At 30.6% G+C, this 20,349-nt stretch overlaps 4 protein-coding genes across 4 annotated transcripts; 3 read left to right on the forward strand and 1 right to left on the reverse strand.

Annotated features, from left to right (window-relative positions):
- Positions 1–660: 660 nt before the first annotated feature.
- On the forward strand, positions 661–3,135 carry LOC119833498 (zinc transporter 9-like). Its single transcript, XM_038357521.1, has 4 exons — positions 661–800; positions 1,355–1,429; positions 1,568–1,681; positions 2,122–3,135. Exons 1-4 carry the CDS (start codon positions 738–740, stop codon positions 2,164–2,166), a joined length of 297 nt encoding a protein of 98 aa, XP_038213449.1. The 5' UTR covers positions 661–737; the 3' UTR covers positions 2,167–3,135.
- A 985-nt stretch (positions 3,136–4,120) lies between these two features.
- LOC119833495 (probable Ufm1-specific protease 2) lies at positions 4,121–10,058 on the reverse strand. Its single transcript, XM_038357517.1, has 10 exons — positions 9,993–10,058; positions 9,563–9,784; positions 8,144–8,371; positions 7,729–7,902; positions 7,105–7,204; positions 6,817–6,963; positions 6,450–6,572; positions 5,867–6,125; positions 5,189–5,442; positions 4,121–4,923 (listed from the first exon to the last, which is right to left on the reverse strand). The coding sequence occupies exons 1-10, from the start codon at positions 10,029–10,031 to the stop codon at positions 4,712–4,714; spliced, it is 1,758 nt and encodes a 585-aa protein (XP_038213445.1). The 5' UTR covers positions 10,032–10,058; the 3' UTR covers positions 4,121–4,711.
- A 404-nt stretch (positions 10,059–10,462) lies between these two features.
- Positions 10,463–12,166, forward strand: LOC119833496 (exosome complex component RRP43-like). Its single transcript, XM_038357519.1, has 5 exons — positions 10,463–10,614; positions 10,906–11,080; positions 11,179–11,473; positions 11,590–11,719; positions 11,854–12,166. The coding sequence occupies exons 1-5, from the start codon at positions 10,598–10,600 to the stop codon at positions 12,080–12,082; spliced, it is 846 nt and encodes a 281-aa protein (XP_038213447.1). The 5' UTR covers positions 10,463–10,597; the 3' UTR covers positions 12,083–12,166.
- Positions 12,167–15,569: 3,403 nt separating this feature from the next.
- On the forward strand, positions 15,570–17,215 carry LOC119833497 (60S ribosomal protein L31). Its single transcript, XM_038357520.1, has 3 exons — positions 15,570–15,654; positions 15,795–16,028; positions 17,048–17,215. Exons 2-3 carry the CDS (start codon positions 15,805–15,807, stop codon positions 17,196–17,198), a joined length of 375 nt encoding a protein of 124 aa, XP_038213448.1. The 5' UTR covers positions 15,570–15,654; positions 15,795–15,804; the 3' UTR covers positions 17,199–17,215.
- Positions 17,216–20,349: the final 3,134 nt, after the last annotated feature.

A 20,349-nucleotide genomic window follows, 5' to 3' on the forward strand; every position in this document is an offset into this window, starting at 1 on the left:
TGGCAGGTGGGGTTTGTAAGAGTGTACGAATGTACGTGTTTTTACGTGTACGTGTGTGTAGGATAGACGGACGCATACTCAGCAACGTGGGCACGCTGGTTGGCAGGTGGGGTTGGTTCGTATGTACGTGTATCTACGTGTACGTGTATGAAGGATACGCGGACGCGTTACTAAGAAATAATGCATCCTGTTTTTTATATTCTCGTAATTGTTAACTTAAAGATTTAACTCATCTTGAAAATTGAAGAAACCAAATTATTTTTGAGTAACTTTCTTACTCTTATGTTATAAAGTGTGTTTGTTGGCTTTCTTCAATGTCGTAATGGAGCGATTTATCTTGTATTTTTGTGACTGGTGATAGAAAGAAGGGAGATTGATACAGGCTATCTTTGTGTGTTTGTCAACGTGGACAAAGAGCTATGTGTTTTTGGTTTTATTTTAAGAAGCGCACATTATTCAAAACATTATTAGAAATCGTGACCAATTTATATGTTTTACCTGGAACATGGTAAAGCTGTTTCATTGTGTTTGTCGGTTTCATGGGTTGTTTTGTTCACTTTGTATAGTTTTTGTGATTTTTGATGGTTATCAAAAACAAATAACTTTAGTTTACAATTAAAAAAGACAGAAACACATAGATTATAAAAGAGCACCCTAAATATGAAAAGCATATTTAATACAGGTCTATTCGCCAAGAGCAACTGGATGAAATCAACAGTGTGTTGGAGCGCGACTTCATGATTCGAGCCATACATGACGTGAAGGGAATCGATATTGGCAGCAACCTCATTAGATACAAGGTAAATTTATATTTTTATACACCCTATACGTTCATATAATAATGACATTTTTTTGGATTTCTGTCAGACAGTATGATAGGTTTTATCTATACTTATACATATAAGAATATAAAACTAAAGAGTGTATTAGTTAAAATAGCTATATAATAGTAACACGGGCGAACCCGAAGTGGACCGCTAGTATGTAATAGTAACAAGTACTAAATAAGAATATATATATTAGTTTATAGATATACTATATATTAGAAAGATTGTATATTTATTTTTATTGTATAGTTCTTATTTTTATACATACACCTTTTTTCTTTTTTTTTCTATCTATCTATCGATCTATCGATTAGTCTATTTGTACACCCTTGTTTCACAAAGCATCGGAGCTATTTTACGGTTTTAATTTTTATGCCTGGTCGTAATTTTCGAGTTTTTACACTAAACCAGAACGAACACCAGTTTAAACTCGAAAAATACTATTTTTTTCCATAATACAGAAAGTAAAATAGTAAAATCGTGTTATTTTTAATAAATTTAGGAAACTATTTCATTTTTGTTTTCAGGCTGAAGTTGATTTCGATGGGCGTGCTCTAACAAGATCATATTTAGAAAAACACGATCTTAATGCCTTGTTGGAAGTGAGTAATCCATATCTTACGACAATTGTAACAATCAGTTATAGCTATATACTTACAATAACATATAAACTTATTTAACTAGACATTATACTAACAAAGTGCTTTTAAGCTTTTAAATGTTTTTCATTTCCATTTAAGGATATGAAAAAGATCCAAACGATCGACGACGTGGAAGCGTTCCTTTTGAAACATGGCGAGAACATTGTTGATATGTTGGGAGGTGAAATAGATAGGATAGAATTAAAATTGAGGGTGAGTAGTTAACTATTTTAGACGAAGACTAGTTCATTTAAGTTATACAAGTGTATTTAAAAATTCAATATAATACTGTTTATATCTACCCATCGAACTTAGCCCGGTGGCGTTGAGCTCTCAAGACCCCTCGTAAGAGGTCTGAGTTTGAATTAATATGTGATGTTAATAATGATGATGTTTTATATCAACAAAATACAATAATTATTATAATAGTAATATCATACTAAAGAGATTGTTTTAATGCGTTAACCTCAGGGAGTACTGGACGAATTTAAAAGAAATCTTTTGATATGAGTAAAACCAGGGCGGACCACTAGTAATATATAGAATTAAAATGGTAAACACTACCAGTTTTGTTATATGAGAAATAGGATTGATTTTATTTCACGATTTGATGCTGAAATAATGTCTAATATATGTATATATTTTTGTTTCAGAAAAAGTTTCCTCAAATTCGACACTGTGATTTGGAGATACTTTAATGATACCATCTATAAAAAGTTGTAATCTATTGTTTTAAAGTAGAGTGATTACAGCAACAATAATAAATATAGGTTTCAATGATAGCCACATTAGTAAAATGATACCAGAAATCATGTGATAAGTTTTGACACCAAAATATATTAATTTTTGACACATAAGCTAGATGCTTGCGATGTTCTATGGATTTACTCAATGCGCCTCGAATAATAGGACAAAAAATGAACACCCAATAAATGAGTTTCGTTTGGAAATATAAATACTTCTATGCAAGGGATAGCCTTTCCTTCTTGTATTAATATTTCATTGATTATTTGATCAGAAAACTTATTTAACATTATTAAAATAACGGTTTAAAACTATATGTAAGGTTATATGGAGAGCTCGTGGCTTATTTATATGTTAAATATTCAATGTACTAATTTATAATCGGTTCGGCTTTGAAATTCCTCTTTGAATACTGGGAATACATTGCTGCTTTAAAGTTTAATTCTCTTTTACATGAGAGAAGACATTCCATGTAAAACAGTGAATGATTTATTTACCCAGGGACAAATAAAAAAATCAATTTTCTTTTACTTAAATGACAAACCATCTTATTGTTGTCTAAAAGGTTTTTCAGGGTAACGGTGGTATTTATATATAACCTATATAATACATATTTACAATTGGGTTTTAACTACTAATTTAATAAATCTAAAGACAAAAAAAAACTTGTATGCTTATCCCTAAAAATATTATAAGAGAAATAGAATAAATAGGAAATTTATGTTGCAACTACTGAATCCTATAGATATAGCAATAAATTGCATAAATAATAGATATATCTGTATATTTGTTTCATTTTTGTCCTGTCCATAATTTCTTAGCTGTAACCTGATTTCTGTGATGTTGTATATAAATTGATATGCTTTATTGTTAAGTTTAGCGTATTATTTAAGAAACATTGATTTGTAAATAAATCTGTTACATTTAAAATGTCTTTTATTAAATTTGTATTGATTATATAATTTACGGGGAATCTTAAACGCTTTGCTTGTATGTCTTTCGCCTGTTAATTATTATCACGTAAGCATATTCAATGCGTATTCGGTCTGTCGTGGTGACGCCTTACCACTTGGATGTGATAATTTTCAACTCATTATTGTTCCCACTGCAGGGAAGCCTAGGGCTAAGGCCTCTTGGATTGACATTTTACATTGAAATTTTCGTTTACTTGCGTTGATTGGAACTTGAACTGACGTGAATAAATCCACTTCATTCAAATAATAATTTATTTGATACAAAATATAACAATTCCATTAAACTTATAACCTTGAGATAGTGAGTCATCGTAATAAAACATTTCAGCTAATTAAAAATTATTTCAATGCTGCATTAACAGACAAAAAAAAAACATGTAACACGTGTTATTACGGTACAAAATTATTTTATATTAAGTTTTACAAATACATAATATAAAGACCTAAACATAAATGTATGGATGGATTTTTGTTGGTGTATAAAATCTATAAAGCATTGATATATAACCAGACCATTTTACGAATTACATATTATTATATTATGAATTCTGTTATAAACGTTCGATTTAAAATATGAGATCATGTTACAACGAAGTTGGAAGAATACAATCATCGTGTAACACGATTATTCCAATTTGAGAAAGACTGGATTTTCTTATAATGCTCATAATAGCACCTGCTTTGATTAAAATAATTTTACAATAATTGTTTTGTGTTCGTACACAACCCGCAGTCTTAAAACACGCACATAATCATTTGTGATTTGAACGTAAAGCTAGCTGTTAACTATATGGCCAGAATACCTATGGAAAATATAATAAGCCTTCCAAAAGACCGGGTATTATCTATCTGATTGTACCCGAGTATTATGGAATGAGATACATAATTATAATAAATGAGGGACACTTATGTCCCATTGTTGGTCTTAACCAACATTTTATTTAATGTCATATAAGCAACGCAATTGGTCGAACTTATATTTTTTAAGAACGGATATCAACTAGGTTCAACAATTATTGAGCTTTAATACTTTAAGCTTACACTATCTTTATATCACAATTATTGCATTCGTAATAACATGCCTTATCAAAGTATCGTTGCTAAGGAATTATGTTTATTATTCCTGTAATTTACGTCTAATATACGATTTTGAAATTATTCTACGGATCAATTTGCAATGAATTTATTTTAATATATAGTATTAAATATTTTTGATTTTGTTCATGTTTTCCTTTCCATACACAGATCGAAAATCGCCATTCATATGATTAATTGTTGTGTCATAAATGCAATCACAAAACTTTTGCATATTATTGTATATTAATAAGCAAGATACATTTTAGCGAACTATTCTTATAAAAAGCCAGATTTGCCTTAACAAATTGTTGCTCCTGTTCGTACAAAAAACTATCTCTGTCACTAATAACATTTGCTTTTCCATAATATTTACTACGCATCTTCCCTTTCCTTTACATCATATTTCGTAACGAGTGTTAAGTTAAGATAGATAAGCGATATGTTTGTTTCACACAGTTTGTTTAGTTTGAGGAAGACAGAGGTTGTAATGGGCAGTTTTATTCCAAAAATCTGCACCCTTCCAACCACACCAACCCTTTCCAATAACTGTTTGGATATCATCAGCTCCCGTGTAATGCGGATCGAGGATCAAATAACGGGTTTCGTTTTTCTCTTCATTGTATTCAACTCCTATAATGGTGTGAGCTAAAACACCACCACCTGAAATTGATTTTTCACACATTATTATTTTTTTTTTTAATGAAAGGAGGTATTGTGATCAAAACAAACAGGATCAAAGGGTTTATTGATTTGTTTTTGTAAGTTAATTAACACAAAAGTGCAATACATGTTTTAAAAAGTATATTTATTTAATTATTTGATTAAAAAAATACAAAATCTTCTTTAGACTATAACACACACATATTCCTACAATTATTAAAAATATATTTAAATTAATTTCATAATTGAGTAGTCGAAAACATACCAATCATTATTGGGCTTCCGTGTTGTACAAAATGATGCATTAATTCCGGCGTGTAACTCTGTAACTCTGCGCCTGTGTTTGCGAACAATATCCTAGATTGAACACCAATTAATGTATCCAGACAAAACATAACTTCTGTGGAACCTATCCATTGCTTAGACCCTACAAATGTAGACGGTTTGTCACCTATTTTAACAAGGCACTGTTGGATTTCTTTATGACTGGGTACATCTATTGAACTGTATCCTTGATACCTGCAAATTGAATTAAAATTTGAATTATTTTCAATTAAGTTATCTGCTAAAATACATAATATATTGTACCATATGCTATCCCAGCATAAAAACCATGAGTTGTCAACCGCTGCAATTTCGTTAACGTTAATTATAATTCGATACCTTTCTATATTATGCATAGACTAGCTGCGCCCCGCGATTTCACCCGCGTAAATCTATATCCCTTAGGAATATCGGGATAATAATCCAGCTATCTACGTACCAAATTTAATTGCAATCGGTTCAGTAATTTTTACGTGAAAGAGTAACAAACATACACAAACACATGCATCCCTCCTCACAAACATTAAAGTTTTAAAATATAAATGCAACTATTAAGCATTAACAATTGCATTTAACAGAACCTTAAACATATTCTCTAATTAACATAACCATAACTCACTTAAACCAAGAGAATATAGTTTGCATAGAGCGATAGGCACAACCCCATCCATCATCATTAAAGTTATCCTGCATGTAATGGTAATAGATATATCTTCCACGAACTAAAGCCACTTTCACATTAGACTTGATTTGTTGCAGTATAGCTTCGTGCGGATTTATTAGTTTCGAACTATGGAAGATATATGCATTTCCCCTCCGGAATATCGGTCTGTCCTGTGGCAGAGCTAACTGCTCGTGCAGGAGGTTTCTCTCTTTTTCTGTAATAAAATAAAGAAATGTAAACACAAGCATACACACATATAAAAGATTGTCTTGCAAATTAATTGATAAAATTATGGACATCACTTCAATCTCTTTAATTTTAACAACAAACAAATTATAGTATGCAATTATGCATCATTTTGCAGTAACTGCATAAATAAAATGTACAAATGGGGTAACTTTTGCCCAAAATTCCTGGTTTTTTGCTCATAAAAATCAAATTATATAATTGAATTTCATGTTCTATGCATTTTTCGTGGCATCCAAAGTTGCTCGAGGATTGTTTAATTTAAAAAAAATATATTTTAGGCATAACTTACCCATACTTTCATCGGGTATCCCTTTTGGCATTACTCTTGTAATGAAATGTCCAATCTCTGGCGGAAGATAATGATAAGTTTCGGGCAGTCGCAGACCAGCACCATCACCTATACCTTCTTGCCCTGTATAAGGTAATAATTATAGGTCTTTACAATGTTAACATACATATTTTTCCGTCTTCTTTAATTAGAATTGATTTTATATAGTTTGTTTTCAATAGATAAGGATAAAATTTTGCAACCAAACACACAATTAATTTTTATAAAATAGAAAGTACACAAAGTGTATTAATACCACAGTACCACTGAGATCAAGTGTAAATGAATAAGATAATTAAATAAATACACATTAAAATATATACTTTACCCAGCTGTTCAATAAGAACACTTTCCAATAACTTAAGTGAGCGACACGCAGCCTCGACAAGTACATTGTAAAGCTCTGAGACCTTTGTATTACGGTGAATCATAGCCAATGTGTCAATTCTTAGTGGCATACTTATACAGAAGGCAGCTGGAAATGAAATATTATATTTATATGAAGTAGTTTGAAATAAAATTCAATTGAAAAGCTTTTATAATCATTTTTTCAAATATATCATATGTAAAATTTATTGATTGCATAGGATCAAGTTTTAGATTTGTTGCTACTTACGTTTCCTTTGAGTAGTCATCATTTTAACAGCAGTCTTGACAAGTTTATCTGATAATATATCTTTTGTCGCTTTCATAACTAGGCTGACTGGCAGAACCTCCTAGACGTAAAAAAAAAATTAAGCCCAAAACAAAAAGAGTCATAAAATTGGGTTCACCCAGTTGAAAGTTATCAGGTAACAAAAACAAAAAAAAAATGGAATTGATATTCTCCTGCAGTTTTTGAAGGTAGTTGATAGTACAAAAAAAAAAAATTGTAAACTACATGAAGCGAACCACTAACCAGTATGATATGAAATAATGTGTACCCTAGCCCTATTATGGGGCAAATAATATACACATCCAACCAAGGGGTGGTCTACGCTTATGTGATAGTCACTGTACCAAGGAGGCGGTAGAAGCCATTGATGGCTATCATAAGTTTGTATTAATAACGTAAAATAGAACATCATTTTGAAAATTACTCAACCCATCTGAGAGAATTTATGAATTAAAGTCGTACTTTAATAATCGCAAAAAAGATGATTTTGATAAATTCTGACACTTAATTTTGCATAGTTCACACAAATTAAGCTGCAGGCAACAGGCCGGTTCTCTAATAGTTCTCCATTTCACTTATACTAACCACATTATTAATGTTGTATTTTTTCTTCTTTGATGATTGTTCTGGACTCATTGAATCAACAAGGTCTCCTATGTTTGCTTCAGTACTAGTACCTGTTACTCCAACATCCGAAGCAACTCCAAACAAATATACTGAGGTGCCATTAATTTGAAAGGATACCTGACCTGAAGCAATCTGAAACATGAAACATGAACAAACAACATTTAATAATTTGTAGTGTTACATAAAAAAATAATGTAAAAACTCACAATCCCATTGTAGAATAAGTTTCTACAATTATATATTTCTTATAAGTCATCAAGATCATATATAGTAATTAATTTTAATTAATTGCAATCAGCATGCTAATTAAAAGCAATGCATTTTAGTCAAGTTTCCTTGTATTTTTTGTTTTTGTTATTTTTGATTTACATACCTTCTTTCTTTTATTTTGTAAAATATTCTTAACACCTGGGATAGTTGCTTCACATGTGAGAGGTAATATTGTATTTAACCTCACATGAAGGAACTGTTTCCATAGGTCGTCTGATTCAAGCACTTCATATTGTGTCTCTTCAAACTTTTCATGCACTAAGAAATGTGCTCTCATCACTTTATCCTTACCAATTATGATAAATAATGGATTATCTGTAATGTCTACATCCTGTAATAATAAAATGCACAAAAATTAAGTAACCTCTGATTGAAATAGTCATCATTGATTAAATTTATATTATACTAGCAGCCCATCACAGCTTCGCAAGGGCATAATAATATAATAAAAGAAAATACACAATGTTTTACAATGAGTTTCTAAAAAAATAACCCTTCAGTGCTAGCCGAGCAGAGTTTTTACTATAATTTAAACTTTGGATACCTATTGTATGGAATATATGAACCAAATAATTTAAAAGGTGATTTTAAGGTATTGAAGTAGTCTTAAATATTGATTTATTCATTTTGATGAGGATCAATACCTAGGTATGAATAAAGAGCCTTTTCTAGCAGTGGTATTTTAATTTTTTTTTGTTTAATAAAAGGACACTTATTGTGACATAACTGTAAGAGATAGAGAAATGCTGTTGCACCACTTTTTATAGATAGTGACGTGTCCTGGAAAATTGTAATACATCATTTTGTTCTATCATTAATAGTTTAAGGAAGGGAGTTTTTTGGTTACTTTTTTACACCTTTGGTTAGATTATTCAAAATGCAGATAGCATCCTTGATTTTTTTGAAAATGAAACATAGCCTATGCAGCACTTGAGAATCACTATTCCCTTAGCATGCCAACGGTGAAAGAATTTTTTAAATCAGTTCAGTAGTTAAGGAGCCTATTCATTTCAAACAAACAAATAATTTTTAAACAACAATTTATTTTCTAAATGATAAAATGTCAATAAACAACATTATGGATGCAATAGAAATTAGTATATTGGTATATATACATATGTTATTTCTCATATGCAATGAAGATAAAATTTTTAAAACAGCAGGTTAGGATTTCCAATATTGGAAGTCTTCATAACCAAAACAATAATATAAGGCCCAGTTATTTTAAGCTTCTCTCCTGAAAATTTAAACACTGGACAAGGCAACACTAAATAGTGTAGTACCCTATTGCAGGAGGATTATCACATGGTTACCCATGAAGATTGTAATAAATAGAATGTGTACATCAGAGTATCAAATGTATGAGCTTGAGTAACAGCAATGATTAAAAAATCAATGGTGGATCATTTAGAAATGGCACCCCTGGGTACTTACTTGTAGAATTTATGGCTTCTGGAATCATAGCAATAATTATTAATTATACAGCATAACAGTGAATTATGGGTTTATAAATTCAAATTACCTGCAGTATCTCCTTGGGTTTAGACTCAACACTAGATGTATCACTAAATTTAACAACACCACACAACTCTATTTCAGCTGGTAGAGTTAAAAGCAATTGATTATACGTTTTCTTTTCATTTTCAAAGAATTCTAAACTTATCCCGATCACGAGCAAAGTACCGTCGTACATAAGTCCGTATAAGCATCCTGTTGTTTCATTTGTGTCTATATTCGACAACCTCTGAAAACCATTAAAATTTCATAAATTTTTAACTTACAAGTAAAGTCTGAAAAACAAGACACCGCGACGGTGACGTATAGTTTAAGTAACTTTATCTCTCTAAAATAACTGAGATTGAGATAAAAATATATTGACAAGTAATTATAACTTTTTAATGAGATTGGTGAAAAGAAAATGCTAATATATAATGTTTTATATAAAATTTTACCTCAATAACATATTTTGATATTTTGAGACGTGGTGACATCTTTATTTAATATTGCCAGTTAGTACCACAGATTAAAAAAGACTACTTAACAGATTAGGATTAATGGACTAACAAAATTACTACTACGCTATAGTTAGCAGTATTTAGGTTCCTATCGACTCAGTACCTACAATTACTTTAGACTTAAGACTGCAAATACTTTTTGCTTTTGCTTTTCAATAGAACGCCAATGTCTTTACTATTTAATTGTAATGGGTACAGCGTTATACAATAACTACTGTTTCAATTAATTCCTGGCCTAAGGATAAAGTTTTAACATGTTTACAGAGAGAGAGTTTACGAAGTTTTGTCTCAAGTTTCTTACCTACTTTCTGTTTATGAATTTATGATTACAAATGTACAATGTACAATACGTCCATCCAAAGAGTAGTATAATAATTGCGTCCATCTGTCGACTGTCAAGTGTCAACTGTCAATATCATGTGTGATAAGGACGACGCTGAGTTCAAAGCAATCTTAAAAATACACCATCAAAAAGAATAACAATTTTTATTTTTATAAGCATTAGGTATAATTGTTATACGAGGGAATAATTATTAATAAACATGACTGATATATACAAGTAAGCTACATTTTACTTGAAAAGGTCTTAGTCGTCAGTTACGACCATAGAATAAAATAAAATCATTATTTATTTTCAGGCCCATATCCTATTCCTTGCCCTTCCCAGTCCTTTCCTTTATTCCTATCGCCAATCCTTTCTTAATCCCTTCCCAAAAAGTCGGCAAACCATTTGTAGAGGTGTAAGGTCTGCAATGGACCTTATGCCTCTCCAAATGTTCATGGGCGGCGGTAGCGCTTACCATCAGGCGTCCCACCAGCTCCATTGCTGACTGTAACACATTATTTTCAGGTTAATTCATCCAAATAAGTATTTTGATGATTACATTTCACGAAATGTACGTCCGGATGGAAGGAAATTTGATGAACAGCGAAGTATTAAACTCAATTTAAATGCAATAAAAACATCAGAAGCTTCTGCAGTTGTTAAATGTGGAAATACAACAGTGATATGTGGAATAACCTTGGTAAGTTAAAGATCGTCGTGATATCGATATATTCGGTACACATAACTGATAAAAACCTAATATTAGTTAATAAATGTAATATACCTGCTTTATTTTAGGAATTAGCAACACCTAAAGCAGAGGAACCAGACAATGGTTTCCTTGTTACTAATGTAGAGCTATTGCCATTATGCTCATCAAAATTCAAGCCCGGACCACCTTCTGATCATGCACAAGTTGTTAGCAATACAGTTTGTGACCTATTAATGAATTCAAAGTGTATAGATCTAAAGGACTTATGTATAGTATCTGATAAATTAGCTTGGGTACTTTATTGTGATATGGTTTGCTTAGATAATGATGGCAGTGTTGTTGATGCTTGTATGACAACTTTAATGGCAAGTTTAAAGACATGTAAGTATATGTAACATACATTTTAATATTACTATTTTTTGCTATACTATATTTTTAATATTTTAGATATAAGTGGTAAGTAATCTATTTGTATGTTGAAAATAATTCTTTTTTAGTGTCTTTGCCCACCGTAACCTATGATACAGAAACAGATGATATCAAAGTTGACCCCAATGTTAGAAAACCTCTTAAACTCACTGGACTACCAGTAGCTACAAGTTTTGCCATATATCAAACTCCACAAAGGTATTTTTTACATATTTTATATTATGATACATGGTAGAAATTTTTTAAATACTCTTATTTATTAAAGAATTCAAATTTTCAAGCCAAGTAATTTAGAAGCTCATAGTTCAGTATGTTTTTATTAATTTTTTTAGCAATATTGTCTTGACGGATCCTACAGCATATGAAGAAGAAATGTGTGGTGGTATAGGAGCAAATCTTATAGTATGTTGGAACCAAGGCGTATTGTGTGGAGTTCAGAAGTTTGGAGGTGGTAATATTACATCAGAGAGGCATAAAGAAATGTTCAGAGTAGCTAAAGAAAGAAGCAAAATTGTTGAAGAAGTTATACTCACATGTTCAAATGAAGAATTCAAGAAATAAATATCTTCTTATTTAATTTATGTGACATTACACATATTTCAATAAAAGATGATTTATAAAAAATAAATATATTTTTCAATCACAGTCTTGTTGTTTTACAGCTAATTAAAATTGCTATTAATACACTTCAATTATTTATTTTTTATAAAATACTTCATTATCACAATCCCAAATATTTTTTCAGAAATCCACTTCAATTTGTATGTGTTATTTTTGGGTTTGATCTTTAAACTGATTCTGAAGTTTTATTATTATCTTTGGACATAATTATTTGTTAATTACAATGTTTTCATTATAATTTTCTATGGTACAATGATGATAATACAATATAATATACCATAATTTAAAATGATCTATCACACTTTAAGACACATACTGTCAATACTCTATATAATGTCACACTTAGAAAATCATAAATATTTTAAAATCATTACATAAGTAAATGCGTTTCATTAAAAGTAACTATACAGGCGACATTTCAATGTTATCCATATGAAATAATTTTTCACAGAATTGATTCCAGAATTTTTCCTATATATTTTTTAGGTTTGTTTTTGTATCTATATTATACGATTTTGCCACATCATGCACTTCTTTGGCTAGTTTTTGATCCATTTCATAGAGTGAAGCAATTATAGGTTTCATTTTTTTAATCAGCTCACTGACATTTCTTAATTTCTGTTCTTGAATAATTATACGTCTTACAAATACAATTGTATAAATTACAACAAGCATCATAATAATTCCAATTTTTAGCTTAGTTTTCCATGTTGAACCCAGGTTTATTTTCATTGATTGCTGTGAAGGGGGTGAATCATACATAATTTTTCCCTTCTCAACATCGTTTATAAGTTCTTTCATTTTTTCACAATACAGTCACTGTGATGTCCTCCAGTTTCAAAATTAGTCATGAATTGTTTCGTACGCTACTGTTTGTATCCATCATAATATATCTAGTATACAAAAATAGTTTTTTGTTTTACAAAACACAGAACTTCACGATATACATAATATTAATTATCAAGTTAAACCCATCAGGCACTAGACATATGAATTATTATTTTAACGTGTAAATTGCAATATATAATTATTGATATTTAATACACAGGTACGTTAAATATTTGCGTGTTGACTTGTGAGCTTTGACTTTGAGTTTGACTAGATGATAGATCAAACTTCAAAGTATACTACAGCCTACTGCTTACACATGTGTCATAGCGTAATAGATAAAGACGTACCAAAGAGTCTTTATACTACTAAAACTGGCACTTAAACCGTACTATTATTGTATACTATATACTACTCTTGGACCGAAAGTAGTATAATATTGCGCCTTTGACTATGGCAAAAAATCTGGTCCAAATAAGAGGGCACCCGATGTTAGTGTCTCTTTCTAATGAGGAGCTATGATCAAATAAAATAAGGAACAAATTATTAAAATAACTACCATGTAAATATCTTGATACATATCATATCGATTCTCCGCTACCTAAGTATATGGCCAAATATGCTGAAATAAAGTTAGGGCAAAATAGTAAACACTGTTAATTTATTCTCTATCGCGTGCAATTCTAATCTTATCATACGTCTTACAATAATTTAATGAATTATTTAGATTAAGATACAAATTATAATTTAATGACAAATAAATTAGTTGAATTGCAAGAAAATACTGATAATCGAATTCTAAATCTAATCAATTTTTCGACAGTTTGCAAATTGGCGAATTAGAAAGTATATTAAAACGGTGATTTTGAAATATTTACGTATATTTTTTATAATCAAGCGTTAATTCAATGCGATGATATCATAGACAGACTTATCCGCACGAGCATGTTAAACTTATAACATCCCACATATAAAAATTTACACAATAGCCATCTACGCACTGGAATATTAGACTGGAATATCATAACTTTCAAATAACAGCACGGAAATCAACCAAACATCCAATCCAAACAAATAATATTTTAGTGTTATAGTTATTCTCAGTACTGCTATTACTTTAATTATAATGATTTAATTTTAAAATGGGACCCATTTCTTATTAAATGTAAAAATTATAGAAATACTCGCGATTTCCCGCGTAAGTCCGTATCTCGTAGGAATATCGGGATAAAAAGTTCCTATATTATGTTATTCCAATTGTCCAGCTGTCTACGTATCAAATTTCATTGCAATCGGTTCAGTAGTTTTTACGTGAAAGAGCAACAAACACACACACATCCTTATAAACTTTCGCATTTATAATATTAGCAGGATAGTAGGATTAGTAGGATAGGATAGGATATAGTAGGAAGGATTTACATTCGGTTTAAAGTTTGTGAGCTTTGGTAAATCATGAAAAAAGTAAGATACTTTGTACTATTTCTACAAAAATCAATAACTTTTTTGTTAGCCTCTCGCCTGATCCGGATTTAGATCAGATTTTTTAAGCTTTCACTTATAAGGAAATTGTAACAACAATTTTTTGGTTTATGTCTTTGAACATAACCTTGTCATATCTCACAGATAAATTTGAATTAAATAAAAAATACAACCACTTAATTCATTTTTTGAATGTGGCTTAAAATAAAGGTCGGGAGATAGAAATAACTCGGCCATCGCATGAAGGCACTATGTAAAGAAATTTTACATATAATATTAAATTAAATTGTTAGTTCGCTTTCCAAGTCAATTAATTTATTTAAAACTTGAAAGATTTTTAATGGATATTTTTAAAAGTTTTCATAGAATGTTGTTGGTTTCGCTAATTACAGACGGAGAAGGTCCCGTAAGTAGAGACAGGGATCTTGTAATTTTTACTCATCTCATATCTTTTTGTAGATATTCCACGTTTTTTTCTTTTGCAGTACCTTTTACTTCTTGAAAACAAATAATATAATTCTAAAATACCCACTTATAAAGACCGATCAAGAATGAAATAATCATGAATCATCGGTAGGTATAGGAACAACAAACGTTGATTATTTACATACAGTATTTCCGATCCATCCATTGCAACTACTTTCTATGTTGGAATACGAATTATTGATAAACGTGAAGATAAGTAATTTTCTATATAACATATTTTTAAAATTTCGAAAGGACGTTCAAATCGTAAGCAAATAATATCTAACAAATAAAGCAATGGATAGGGAAAATCGAAAGTTGTAGGTAAGATTTCTAGGCACATCCGAAGAGACAGTACATGTCTGCTAGAAGTACCTTTCGCTTTTGATGATCGGTCAGTGAGCGACAAAATTAAGAAACTTTGTCTAGTTATACTTCTTAATCTACGGGTTTAAATTGAATGAAATTTGAAATTCACCATATTTATAGAACGCTTGCTTGGTAACTATAAATTCATGCCTGTATTTTAAATCATAGTGAAGTTATGGGGGGTCAAAACATTTTCTTGATTCGGTGAGATGATGATAATAATACAAAGCTGAAGAGTTTGTTTGTTTTTTTTTGCCGAGCATATAATGTGACAGTGCGAAAAGAAATGCTGTTGTCATTTGTCAATTTTGATTTTGTTATCTGACATATGACGTTGACGTTTCTTTTTGCATCGGCGTTTGATCGCTAAGGTGTGTGTGTGTTATATTTTAATCCAATATAATCATAAATAGATGGTTTTTGAAAATAAAGTTATTGTTTAATATGTGTTTATAGAAAGGTGCGCTAAAGATAAAAACTTATATTTATATATACCATACAAAAATTTCAGATTGTTTACAATGGCCAAACCAAAAGGAGAGAGGAAAGGCAAATCTGCCATAAATGAAGTTGTTACTCGTGAATACACAGTCAACTTACATAAAAGGCTTCATGGAGTCGGATTCAAGAAACGTGCTCCTCGTGCCATCAAGGAGATTCGTAAATTTGCTGAAAAACAAATGGGAACCCCTGACGTTCGTGTAGACACAAGATTGAACAAATATCTGTGGTCTAAAGGCGTGAGGTGAGTGCTTTTTGCAAGTAAATTATTATAAAAATATTCGTAATTTTTTTCATCGACATAAACAATTGTATTTGGAGATTTACATTATCAATGACAGTTGTAATTGAGGTTAAAATATGGATATTTTGCTATATCATATAACAAGCCTATTCTGTTATGTTTTGTACCTTTAAGTATAGCCGCAGTTCAGTTAGCCAAAAAATAAAGTAACTACTTTTTTAGAGTACCTTCCATAGGTGCTCCTTATAAATACCACTACATTTTGAGTAGAAAATAGTGATCCAAAAATATAATTTCATTTTAAATTTGAAACATTGTCAAGGTAGGTGAGGCATGAAATGAATTTAGTTTTTTGTTGACCGTAAACATTGAATTCATGGGGAAGTATTTAATATTTTTGATAGTATTTAGCACCAATATAAAGTATATATGTTAAACTTTTATGATGCCTTTCATAGGTAGTGTACTGTAGCTATGTTTATGTAATAATATTGTAAAATATCTATAATTGCAATATCATCAATATAAAATTCTTTAGGTTTTGTTAAATTGATGAATGTTATTTCTTTTTAAATTTTTACTCTATACATTGGATTTATGTGACAATATTCAATAAATATAAATGAGGTTTTATAAATACAAGATTGTTTTTTTTTAATTCTACATTAACAAATGATAATTCAGCTTTTTAAAATCTGTTATAGTTTTTGTGTATTATTGATTAACAAACTTGAAATAACTTTTCTGATCAACATCATTCATGTTACATTTCAGCTTGTTTTTTTCTCATTGGTGAATTGTTTGAATAAATTAATGACATGAATAAATACTAGGAATAACTTTGTTCTATGGTTTCATTATTAATGTGCTGACTCCATAACATTAATGTTTTTTTGTGAAAATAGACAAACATGTCAATAAGCAGATTTTATGGTTAACAAGATATATATGTAAACATTTGCCTTACTATAAATTATACTTTATGTAAATAACTAAAAAGAATATTTCTTAAATTTCAGAAATGTACCCTACAGAGTTCGGGTAAGGCTTTCCCGCAGGCGTAATGACGACGAAGACTCGGCTCACAAGTTGTTCACTCTGGTAACTTATGTTCCAGTTGCTTCAATCAAGGGTCTGCAAACTGAAAATGTGGATGCTAGCCAAGAATAAATAAGTTAAGCTAAAAATGTGTTTAATTTCATTAGGCCCACATTATGTTTGATATTTGATCATTATGAACCAAAACAATCTAAATTTTTATTTATATACTAGATTTTGCCCGCGGCTTCGCTCACGTTACATTTGCGGTGACACGGTTCCCCTTTATTGATGTAGACTACAGAAGAGAACTTAATTTTTGTTTTAGTTATTTTCTGCATTACAATTTTGAAATCTGCCAAATGCTTCATCCAAACTTCCAACTCCCATTTTAGGGAAGTGGGTGTTTATAAATACAAATTCAAATAATAATAAAATAAGCCTTTGTTAAATTGAGCAATACCAACTTATGCAAGTAAGCTCAACAAATAATGCAATAGTTTTTTTTTTGAATAATAAAACATGTACAAATAGTAAATACACTAAAAATGATCTTTTATAATGTGTGTGATTGACATCAAAACATTTTACTTAACATTATTGTGGGCACATTTGTAAAATGTACATTTTTATTAAATGGTCCAGAATACCATTGCAACCAGATGTCACATACTTTGCGATGGACGATTGAGTAAGCTTAGTATGTGTTATAATGGCATGCCTACCTGCTAACTAAATATTTGGACAGCAAATTGGTAGGTATTACATATTCAAGGCACAATAAAATGTTATTTTTTTGCCACGTAACTTCTCCCTATATATACTTGGCTAAAAATAAATAAAAAAAAGGTTAAATAATAGATTTAACTAAATTGTCCATTGTATTAATTAAAGTATTTACTGCGTATTTGTATAGTAGACAAAGAGAATAGCGCCTAGCGGTGATTTGCAGCAGTAAGTATACAGTATAATCGTTAAAATCTCCAAGTTTCGGTACCTATTTTGATGCATATCTGTTCTAGATGAATTTCAAACGAATACATTTTGATTGCCTTTTAACTCTAAACCCATATTTCTGTGGGATTTTGCGTAAAATTATTCTGGCTTTGGTCATAAACATAAATCTAATAAACACACCCTTGAGTTAAGAATCTTTCGGCGTCTTTGCCAAAACGTTTGTGAACAATGTAAAAGTTGCGAATTATTGTCATAGAGTTAATTAAGACATTATTAAATTATCGGTATTAGGAGACAATGCTGCAATAAAACGTAGTGATTGTGTTTATTCTATGTAAAAATAGACACAAATGATCTGAATAGGGAACTTTCAGACGATTATGATCTTATCTAGCTTTCAGTTATGCTCCACTGTGACGGAAAGCAGCACGTTTGCACGAGCGGGAGAAATCTAGATGTATGTGTGGTCATCGACTGAAATATTTCTCGTTACAATTTCACAAGCGTATTTTGCTTTTTAATATCGGATTTTTTGTAAATAACGTTAGTATTGTTTCATTATTTAAAAAGTTCATCAAAGGAAAGATTTGTAGTATTTGTTTTATACTTATGTCATGACTTAATAAGTCCTGTTGTGAAGGAGTGTTACTGAAATTGATACAGCGTCAGTCGATATAACAAAGAAGGTACTAATTTATCAGAACAATCAAACAACATAAATCTTAATGTTAAAATGATGCTAGTTAACTAATTGGTACCAAAAAGGAAACCTGCTCCCAACTAATTACTCACGTTTTATGAGTGGGTTCAGTAATTAATGTCATGTAATTCATAATAACTAAAATAATAATTGGTAAAACAGCAGCTGGTGCGTGCAAGTGCGTATTATCTAATTATACGTGTAATAAACCTGCGAATGTTACGGCCTGTTATGTGAAACCACAGTAGCTGCGAGCGACATCGTGTTATGTGAATATTACGTGTTTGCGATTTTAAATCCCTGTAAAATATTCTAATATTGGTATAAATAGCCCCTTCATTTGTTTTACAGGACGTGAACTGATACTACAACTTAATACAATGGGATATATAATTTTTACTATCGTTCTTTGCTATCTTGACTATAATTAAAACGTTATAAAAACCACACAGGGGTAAATTTTATTAGTTGGTAGAAAATTAACAAAAGGACTTATATTTAACGGTATCTATTTATGTAAGAGCGGATTGTTAGGGGTGATAATATTATTCAATTTTTAATTCTTGGTTGTGCCGATTTAATCACGATGTTTTCATTGTTGAACGTTCGCCTGGTCTTGAACAAGTCTTCGATGGAAATCAAAATCTTAACAACTGAGCCCGCATGGCTCGGTAAGTTACTCTTTCTACATTCGATAGGTAGAGTTATTTATGGAGTAGCTACCTCATTACACCGTTCAAATGGAAAATTATTATTTAATTATATTTTAGGACAATTTAAAGCAATTTTATTACTAAGTATATATATATATATATATATATATATCCACGTGAATCTTGCTGTTAACATTTTTTTTTAATTTTATTTGCCCGTTAAAGCATTGCGACATAATATGTATTAGATAACTGTGTGCTGATTTTCATATCTAATGTATAATTAATAGATACTTATTGTTTTTTTCCAAAAGATATGTTAAATAATTAGGAAAAAATACCAACGTAATCACTGAGAATATAGTCCTCAAATCAGACCTAGGATCTGTGAAATCCACAATCACCTATGTTGAGTGTTTTCTGCATTCGGATGCAATATGGAAAACGGTGAAAGGCAAATATGACGTCTATTCTCAGGGGGCCTTAAGGAATAGAAGGTATTGCACGTTAACGTAACGAGGAGGATAGAATCGTCTGTTAATTCATTCTACTAACAGCTTTACTTAGAGCATGTCACCGTTTGCAGGATGTGGCGTCGGAGGTGTAGGCCTGTCAGCCGCAACGCCAACTATGCGGTTTGCTTCCATTAGTGCGCCTAAATTCATTACAGAAGACATTTCACTACCGGCGTGTGTCCCTTTTGTTTCGGTTCGTCCTAACTTTATATAGTTATTGTATATTTAGTTGTCTACTCAGAAAATAATTCGTGTAAGCATAACTCGTACTCATATACTTAATGTACTTTACATGAATTTCACATCCGTTTCACTGATCGGTTTTTATTACGGCGGCTTAAGAGATTAAAACTTTTAAAACTATTTAATGTACAGAAATATTCTGGTTACTATTTTATTATTGTATACCATCACCACCATCAACCCATTTATGTTCCCACTGCTCGGACAAAGGCCTC

Source organism: Zerene cesonia, chromosome 17, assembly GCF_012273895.1.
Source record: "Zerene cesonia ecotype Mississippi chromosome 17, Zerene_cesonia_1.1, whole genome shotgun sequence".
Classification (NCBI taxonomy): domain Eukaryota; kingdom Metazoa; phylum Arthropoda; class Insecta; order Lepidoptera; family Pieridae; genus Zerene; species Zerene cesonia.